Source organism: Aptenodytes forsteri, unplaced genomic scaffold, assembly GCF_000699145.1.
Source record: "Aptenodytes forsteri isolate BGI_AS27 unplaced genomic scaffold, ASM69914v1 Scaffold137, whole genome shotgun sequence".
NCBI lineage: Eukaryota > Metazoa > Chordata > Aves > Sphenisciformes > Spheniscidae > Aptenodytes > Aptenodytes forsteri.
In genome coordinates, this window is record NW_008796221.1 from 2,816,166 (window position 1) to 2,825,811 (window position 9,646).

The 9,646-nt window shown below is 38.5% G+C and overlaps 1 protein-coding gene across 1 annotated transcript in view; it reads right to left on the reverse strand.

Annotated features, from left to right (window-relative positions):
• ABCD2 (ATP binding cassette subfamily D member 2) overlaps positions 1–9,646 on the reverse strand; it is a 52,049-nt gene that overhangs the window by 30,543 nt on the left and 11,860 nt on the right. Inside the window, exons 5-6 of the mRNA XM_009289026.2 lie at positions 6,842–6,936; positions 5,330–5,475 (exon numbers count right to left, since the gene is read on the reverse strand). Of these exons, the coding sequence (XP_009287301.1) occupies positions 5,330–5,475; positions 6,842–6,936 (241 nt within the window). The remainder of the gene's footprint in view (positions 1–5,329; positions 5,476–6,841; positions 6,937–9,646) is intronic.

A 9,646-nucleotide genomic window follows, 5' to 3' on the forward strand; every position in this document is an offset into this window, starting at 1 on the left:
TGTGAGGGGAGTGAGCGAGCGGCTGTGTGGTGCTTAGTTGCTGGCTGGGGTTAAACCACGACAGGTAATCAAGAATTGTCTTAGGAAACAACCATATTTTAATGACAGTGGCCACTACTAACTACCTCCATGCTTAAGATAATATTTGAATCACGCTATAATCTTCAAATTTTCATGTGCTTATAATGTAAAAATTACTTTTATTTTATCACTTTATTATTTATATTACTTAGAACTGAAATATTCTTGCTTGGTTTCATCCACATGATGAACGTCCTTGGACTACTTGAGGCAAATCACATCAGACATTTGGATTACTCAATAGAGCTAAGAAGAGGAAATGTATCCTTGTAGCTGATGCAATTTTGTTTAGGAGCCAAGAATATTTTTTAAATACAGAAGGAAAAACACCAGACAGGAAAAGACTTGTAAAGGAACCCCAGATAAAATACCAGAAACAGAGTAGACGTATGCAAAAACAAACAGCTTAGGAGGGCCAGATAAACCTTTAAACTGTTATGTTCCATACTGTCTTAGCATTAATAAGAAGACAGCAAGATATAAGTATATAAATCTTAAACGATGAAGAACAAACAACATTTGATACTAGTGCATCTTTGTTTGCCTCCATTTTAGCATCTGACAAGCCTGAGGTTGAAGAAAAGAAATATTAGAGATCTACTTGAATGAGCAATAGAAAGAGAGAGAGAATACAGAATTGGACTGTCACTGTGACCACCAAGAAAGTGGTCAGGGTTGGTCTTCTACTAGAATGACACACAGAATTACAGAGAAACTATGCATACTACCGGAGAAACATGCCTCTCTCACAAAAATACCCAAATTACAGTAGAAGCAAGCTGGAGAGAAAAAACAGTAACAATGGACCAGAAGAAAGAAGTACAGTGGATTAAGAATTACTCTGAGCTCTACGAATGTGAATCAGTGAATTCAATGCTATGCTATGAATAATATGAGACATTCCTCCATGCAAATAAGACAATAAGACACAGCTGGCAGAAAATGATTAATAATTTGTATCAATAACCCAGTGGTGATTACAGCTTTACTGCAGCTTTATGGTGCAGAGACATTGAGGAATATTCCTGTGGTGTTGTCAAGGTAACCTGCAAGCATGTAGGTGTGCAATTCTGCTGGCATTTATATCAAACGAGGGAGAATTAATGAAATGAGAGACAACATGTGCAGAATCTGTGTTTCCTTACAACTGAAAAAGCTGAGAGCAAGAAGAGCTGGAGTAAATGTTAGGAGGAATTGTATGCTAGAGCTCTCTGTGCAGAGATGGAGTCTCCTCCCATGTTTAAGACCAACAGAGTGGGAACAGGGCACAGTCTTGAGAAATCAGGCTTCATATACACTGCTGATATACTCTGAAAGGACTGACTGCTTCTTTAATTCCCTAAGTGCTACATATACATCTTGTGGTCATATCTTTAGCATCAGTACTCATGCTACCCACTACATATTTCTATTAATTATTATTTAAAATTATATTTCTGAATTCTGATTTGAATCATGATTCCTTACCAACTAAAGCACCCACAAGCATTTATTTTTTCATTCATGCTACTTTCTTGACCAGTTAATTAAAAGAGGAATGCAAAGAGGTCATTAACACAAATGAATTTTACTTCGCAAATGAGGGACAGAGAAGTAGAAGAAGGGGTAAGAGCACACACTCTGCCAGTTACTGAGGCTCCAATGAGATGTGACAACTTGTTGAGCTGTGACCAGTTCCTATCACTGATCCATCCATGAAAACAAGCTGCTTTTGGCACCAATATGATGCCGGACTGCTTAAAGCCTCTTAAAGCCTCCCTCTCTTCTGCCCACCCTCCTCTTTTACAGGCCTGTCATGGACAGCGGCAGAGCCACACTCACAGAAATCCCTGGGCTTCTCTCTCCCTGTCCCCCAAAAGGGCAGTTTGTCCCATCAGCATCCACCAGAACTGTGACTGATTAAGGACAAATTCTGCATGGCCTGGCCCTATATAAAAAAATCTCGCAATGATTCACAGAGGTAAAATCTAAAAAAAGCAGTATAATGATGCTCAGCATTCTAAAAAGATAAAAAGATAGGGACTCTTAAGGCTCTGTTTTAAAGCCTACATACTTCTAAGTAAAGCTAAGTACAAAGTGTTTGCAGTGCTGATGAAATTTGGAATATACAATGAGATAATTCTCTTTTTAATAAATCATACTTTTGTGTGTAGCTTTTGAACTCGGCAAAGACACATGATTTCCCACGCATTTCTGGAATACTACGCTGGAACATTACAAACAGAGATGAAAAAATAATCTTTTCAGTGAGCTTCTATTTACTGTGGAGTATTTTGTTACTTAGTAGTCACTGTATTCTCCACCATTCACCACATGCAGATGAGGTTCCTACATTTGACTCAAAGACGCAAAGAGAGCTGATGCAGAATTAAATTCAGCCACAGGCACGCAGGAGTAAGCTCTTACCATATAACTGTGTCCACTCATGGAGAGCCGTCTCCCATGTTCTTAGACCAGAGACATAATGTATACACTTAAACACAGTGATGTCACTCTCATTCACTGCTCTGACAGACATCCACCAATTCAAGAGCCTTCTGCTATACCACAGTTTTCACCAACCCACCAAACGAAAGAGTGAGGTAGGTTGAATCCAGGTGATACCATCTTACCACCTCCCAGATCCTCTCAGTCCGGAACATAAATTTTCCCTGAAGTTATGCTGAAATATATACATGATGAAATGTAGGCAGGGCACTATCTTTTCCAGTCTGAACTTTTAGAATTATGTCTAAAAAAATAAACAAACAGAAGGTAATCCTGACCAAGCAGCAATGTGCACAGGGTTCATAAGCAAAATGGTTGCACCAGCAGGACTTTCCAAAACAAGCTGCTTTAATTTTGGGACTTCAGAACAATTTACAAATCACTACAGAAATTCTAAATGTATTCTAGAGCCAGGGGACAGACAAAAAACCCAACTGAATGTGTAATTTATTTAGGCCATAAAGAAATGAACTGTTAAAACACTCAAAAGTGGAATACAGGCAGAAAAAAAATGCCTGGACCACATAAGGCAATCCACACAAAAGCCCTAAAAATCCAGCAGATCTGTTGCAAATCTGGTCCAGAAATGAATTCTAAATGTATTCTAGAGCCAGGGGACAGACAAAAAACCCAACTGAATGTGTAATTTATTTAGGCCATAAAGAAATGAACTGTTAAAACACTCAAAAGTGGAATACAGGCAGAAAAAAAATGCCTGGACCACATAAGGCAATCCACACAAAAGCCCTAAAAATCCAGCAGATCTGTTGCAAATCTGGTCCAGAAATGTATAAACTTCAATTTAAAACTGAATCTCCTTCAAGTCATTCTTAGTGTCTCTGGTATTCATCTAAGACTCTGTAAGCCCAAAGAACAAATACATTGGGCAAAAAAGCAACTCAAAATCCTCAAGGACATCCTAACAAACAAATCTGATTGATTTCTGCCCTCTATCAACCCCTTCAGCCACATTCACCCACAAATCCCTACAAGACTCAGTCTCACAGTCTCTTTCCAAATACAAGACACTTATGAGTGTCAGGCCACGCTTCCGAGCCTACAGAATCCATACTGACACAGCTGAACTGTCTGCCAAAGTAGACTTCAAAATCTTCAGCCACAGTCAAGGTGTAGCACTTTTGCAGAAGATCCCTCCCTGTCACTCACTGTTGCCCCATTTACCCAGACACTGCTCTGTCCCTTGGGAAGGAAATACCTCTGTACTGCCTAAAAAAACCTCCAGGAGTGCAGAGCTCACACAGAGCCACAGAGCCGAGCCATGGCAACGTCACTTAGATGTCCCAAAGACATCACAGCAGCACCCTTTCTCCTGGCGGATGCTATTAGGATGGACTGCATATGATTGATACCTCCAGGGTACACTGCAAAGATGATATGCCAATCCCTACATGGCTTCGGTCACAGAGGGCTGCAAAAACGCTGGTTGAATCTCTGTTTCTGACCAAAAGTTTTGAAATGTTCTGAAGAAGAGGTCTGCTGGACAAACTCACCCAGCACTGCAAAGTTAGGGGAAACAGCTAACAAAGAACCGTGTTTATTGAAATGAAACCCCAGCAGATGTTATTCAATCCCCTCAACCAGCACCTCGGCGAATCTGCCTGAACGCAATGTGAGTCTGTTTGCTTTCACAGAATAAAGGGGACATAAGTAAAGCGGAAGGGCTGTAGGCAAGCTAGCCTCAGATGTTGATCTGAGAATGGGCTGGGATCACACAGAGGACAGAAGTGGCTGAAACTCAAGATTCTCTGCAAGAAAAAAAATTCAGAATAGCTTTTGTTCTGCCTAAGAATAAAACTGATTTTAAGAACGTCCCGCACAATGGGAATTCTGAAATATTGTTTTGAAAAACATTTAATAAAGCATTTTGCTCCAAATTCCTGAATGAAACCCTCAAGTGGCTCAGAAAAATGACAATGGCTAGCAATAAATTATACATATATTTGAAAAAATTATAGATAAATGTTCTTTGTTACCTGCTGCAAGGAAAATCTACTCATCAGTTAATATTTTACATTCAGCTTAATAGCTTGTACTTTTTAAACAAGACTACAAACTGTACCATGAATACTTCTTTTGCCTGTGGGAAGAAATGAACTACAGAAAGCAATCAAACATTCTCAGTGTTTGATTTTGCTTTTGCAAAACAACCTAGTTAGAAGTCTCTAAGGAGATATTCTAGAATCAATTGCATTAAATTATGTTCTGAGAGTCCAACAGCAAGTCAGAATACAAATGAAGCACAAAAAAAGCCATGTTTCCCTTAGTGAAATGAGAACATATCATAAAAAAGGCAATTTGCAGTTAATATTGGATTGGATTCTGGTTTTGTAGTGTAAAATTTGAAGTTTTGAAAATTATTTTGAACAAGTCAACATTTAGGAACCAAAACACTCTCACTTGTTTTGATCTTTGGTTTTAAAGTGAAATCAGAATTAAGATCTATCAGGTCTATTTCAAATTCCTTTCAGATTCTAGTCTGTTCCCGTGATCCCAATCATTCAGGACTTTAGCCATCAAGGGAGCATAGGCTCCATCACGAGGGTATGTGAGCCCTTTCCAGTGGCTGAAGATTTGCATCACCAACGAGAAGGGATCTTTTTTTTTTAGCACTCTCCACACAGCTGAGGTTGTGCTTTCCACCTTTTACCTTGGCTGGACATACCACAGATTGAAAATGAGAGAGGCAGGGTCAAAATAAATGTAACCAGATAAAAGGTATCACCTTTAGCAAAACACATACCTTTGTGGTATATAAAACATGTGCTGTGGAGGAGGTTTGTAAAGAACTCCTTCATACACAGGCCACAAACCACTTAAAATTCTGAAAAGCGAACTCTTTCCGCAGCCATTGGGTCCAGTGATCAAAAGATTCATCCCCTCCTGGACCTACAATAGCAATGAAAATGCAAAGATGTTACTATGCAGTATATATGGCACAAGACAGTGTAAGACCCCTAGAGGGAGTTACATGAGCATTTATATCAAATTATCAACCCATTTCATTAATTACCTGCACATATTTATGCAACTATTCTGGAAACAGTGGCATTAGATAAAATATGTGGGCTGAAATAATGAAAATAATTTCTATAATGTCTGAGTATTTCTATAAACTACACTGACTATATCACAATGTCAATACACCACAGCCAGAATCAACTATTCTAATGCAGATTAGATCCAAAGGTGTTAACGGCATACAGAGCAGTGCTATGCCCATCAGTGATACTAATTTAAGCTATGGGAGCCCGATCAAATGATTTGGAAAATTTAATTCACATTGCCCTTTCCTGCTTAATTACCAGTGTTATTTTGGGTGTGATGCACTTGGTTTTCTTCACTTGAATATTACCCTGTGTATATATGAGTGTATAATTATGCATAATCACAATGTCATTGTCTATGCTTTACATAAATATATTGACTACATTATATTTTCTGTTGGTTTTGTCTCTTGAGTCAAATGAATAAATATAACTGTCTCCTTGACCATAAAGTTGTAATTTTACAAATCTGAAATCCCTATACTGAAGCCATTGCAAGTTTTGCCATAGCTAGGACCCTGTCCTCCTAGTTGCTAATTCCTATACCAACAGAGGTGGCAAGAGGAACACTCTAGCTAAATTAAAGAACCCACTGGAATTATTCACGTTAGTGTTCTGATAACTTCAACTATTTTTTAAAATAGCAACACCTGCACTGGAACTTAAGATCAGGATATATATGGGAGTAATTCAGTAAAGGTTATTCATTAAAATTGTGAACAGGTCCTGAGTGGTATCTGGAATAGCTTTTTAAAAACAATACAAGTTTTTAATGAGTAAAGACTCCACAGTTGGGCTTGTGAACTATGCTGTGAACTATTAGTTAGTACTGCTCTTTGTGGTGATCAAGCAAACCTACAGACTCAATTTTTTCACTGTTTCTGTATAGTCAGACTTTTAAAGGAGCCTATGTGAGTAAAGCATCCCAATTTCATTGAAATTAAGTAAAGATGGATGCAGACTCCCATATACACCTTTGAAAATCTCAGGTTGGTTTTTCACCTGGTAACAGCACCAGAAATCCTCTCTTCTCTTTCTTCGAGCAGGATAAACTTATGTCTGCCTCTATTGAGCTACTATGCCTACCTTTCTGGACTTCCCCTTTTATCCATATGCTCCTCCAAGTACTTAACATAAGGTACATGAATTCTGTGCTGTTTATGTTAATGTGATGGCAACAATCAGAAGGTTCTTGCATATCATCTTACTTTGAAGTTTAGTCTGGAAACCACCACATCGCCATTCGGAGTAATAATAGGAACATTTTCACAAATAATTCCATGATCAACATCAATAACTTTCCCTAGAAAGAAAAAAATCATTAGAGTTTGTGAAACCTTCCATTAAGCCATGATATGTGACAGTCTGTGCATGGCTGAGAAGTATAAATTGGTGAGTTTCAAACAACTCTTTTATGTGCTCCAGGTTCCCCTAGTGGAAAATCTGGATAATAACTCTTAGCTAGTCAGAAAGACACTGTCAGCAGTAGCCAAGAGTGTGCAATGAATCCTAAATTTGATCATAAATATAATGTACAATATGCATCATAAATATATAACGCACTATAAAGACATGTTTATTCACATCCTACCTGTATTTACTGTATTTTGTTTCAAATAAATCAATATCAACCAGTAAAAAAGTTCAAGGACAGCCTTAGCCATAGGCAGACCAGTTTACCTTCTCTTGAGGATTTAATTAGAAAATAGAATCTACTTTCACTACCAGCTCTGAAACAGTTCAGTCTCCTCCAGCAACGACGGCAAAGGAGAAAACTTTTAATGGCTTGCTTCCATCTCTTTTTGAAGCCACAGACACTGTAAACATGTCTTGTATTTGCGGAAACCCATATAACATTTCACTCCAGTAGCTACACTTACTATTTGGATTTCTAGAAAATTTAAATATACAATCTCAATCGGACATTTGGATACCCTGTAACACAAGGACTTTGAAATAAATTCTTCCAGAAACAGTAAAAAAATGAAACCAACTCTAACTCCTCAGTTAATGGGCTTCTCTAACAGAACCCAAACAGCTGGGCTCCTAGACAAATATCAGAAATTACAGACAAGATGCAAAGGAAAGAGATTCCTCTTTGTATTAGAAGGCTGCTCATTTTATAACTTAGACTAATCTGAACAAAGAAAAATGGAGCTAATGAAGAGTTGAGTTTATTACAAAAGGATCTGATAGCATTTCCTTCAGTTAAGGTTAGTTTTACATTTTCCATGAAGAGGCTCTTTGTTCAATTGGTTCCAACTTTGCCAAACTATAACAACCTGGGCAAAAATTTCTGTGCCATGTATCAGCCCAAGCATTCTTTTTTTCCTAAAATAAGTCTTATTTAAAACAGTTCTGTGGTGTCCAACATGAGATTATGGAAACCGAAAGTGTTTAAAGCTGTTAAAAAAAAATGATTGCAGCCTTCTCATCACACTAGGGCTCTATTGCCTTCAGACTCCTACAAAGGCACTCGATATGCAACTGTGAGATCAACCACACCACACCAGGCATGTGTTTTTTGATGGGTTCACAAAAATGCTAACAAATTTGGCCAAGACATACTTTTGTGAGAAAGGGTCATACCAGTCACTCCAACGACATGAATACTTGTGAAGGACTTGGAATTTATCTGACTATGTCTCCACGGAAAATTATCCTTCACAATCTCAAGCAAATTCTGCAAAATTCATTCATGTTTTTGAAGCACTTGGATACAGTGGAGAAATTCTAGTTAAAATAAATCTACGATAAAAAATAGTAAGCTAAGTAAGTATTAAGTAAACTTAATTCTCATTTCCTAACTTCACAGTGTTTGATTGCAACTTTAGCGTGCTTTTAAAGCATATTTATGTGTAATCAGAAATACAATTTGACAGTATTTGTACAAGATGTATAAAATTCTATTTCAACTCAAAAATTCTGAATTATTAGATACACTATGTGTAAGGCAATATTATTATCTGTTAAAAATATTCTAATAGTTTTCATATTTTCACAATGCTCTTACTGACAACAGTAAACGCAAGGCACAAAACAGACATCCCTTAGTTATATAAACTTATATTGGATGATTCAAAAGGAAATAAAACTTATATGGATGATTCAAAAGGAAATAAGTAGTATGTGTTCAAAGAGCCTTTGGGGAAGCTGAATATTAAGATTTTTCTTTTCTAACAATGCAGACACATATATGTGTCTGAGCACGTGTACTTTTACCCACGTACAAATCCACTCTGCAGGGATTTCTGAAGTATCAAGACCAAAAGAAAGGAGGAAAAACAGTATTACAATGGGACTTGTCATAAAAAGTGTGGAGCCTGTGGCCTGGATTCATCTGGTCTAAATTCTACTTAAGTCCTTGTGCACAATGCTTGGTATTGGCTAGCTGCCTCTGAGAGCCTACAACCACTCAGGAGCAAATGCTAGACACCACGACTTAGGAGGAATTCAGGCTGGATGAAATGTGTGGCTGTAGTGGAATCAAATCTTGGGAAAAGGCTGCAGAGAAAAAAGGAGTGTGGTATAAGTATACTAGACCAAAAGAGAACGTGAACAGCATGCTTGCATACCTGAACTGTATTTAGTTTTGTTTTTAAAACACAGTTATCTAAAAAGAGCCCTGTACTGGGTTTACATGGCAAGGTTTTGGTAGCAGGAGGGCTACAGGGGTGCCTTCGTGAGAAGCTGCTAGAAGCTTCCCCCATGTCTGATAGCGCCAATGCCAGCCGGCTCCAAGACGGACCTGCCACTGGCCAAGGCTGAGCCCATCAGGGACGGTGGTAGTGCCTCTGTGACAATGTATTTAAGAAGGAGAAAAAAAAAAAACTGCGCAACAAACTGCAGCCGGAGAGAGGAGTGAGAATATGTGAGAGAAACAACTCTGCAGACACCAAGGTCAGGGAAGAAGGAGGGGGAGGACGTGCTCCAGGCGCCAGAGCAGAGACTCTCCTGCAGCCTGTGGTGAAGACCATGGTGAGGCAGGCTGTCCCCCTGCAGCCCATGGAGGT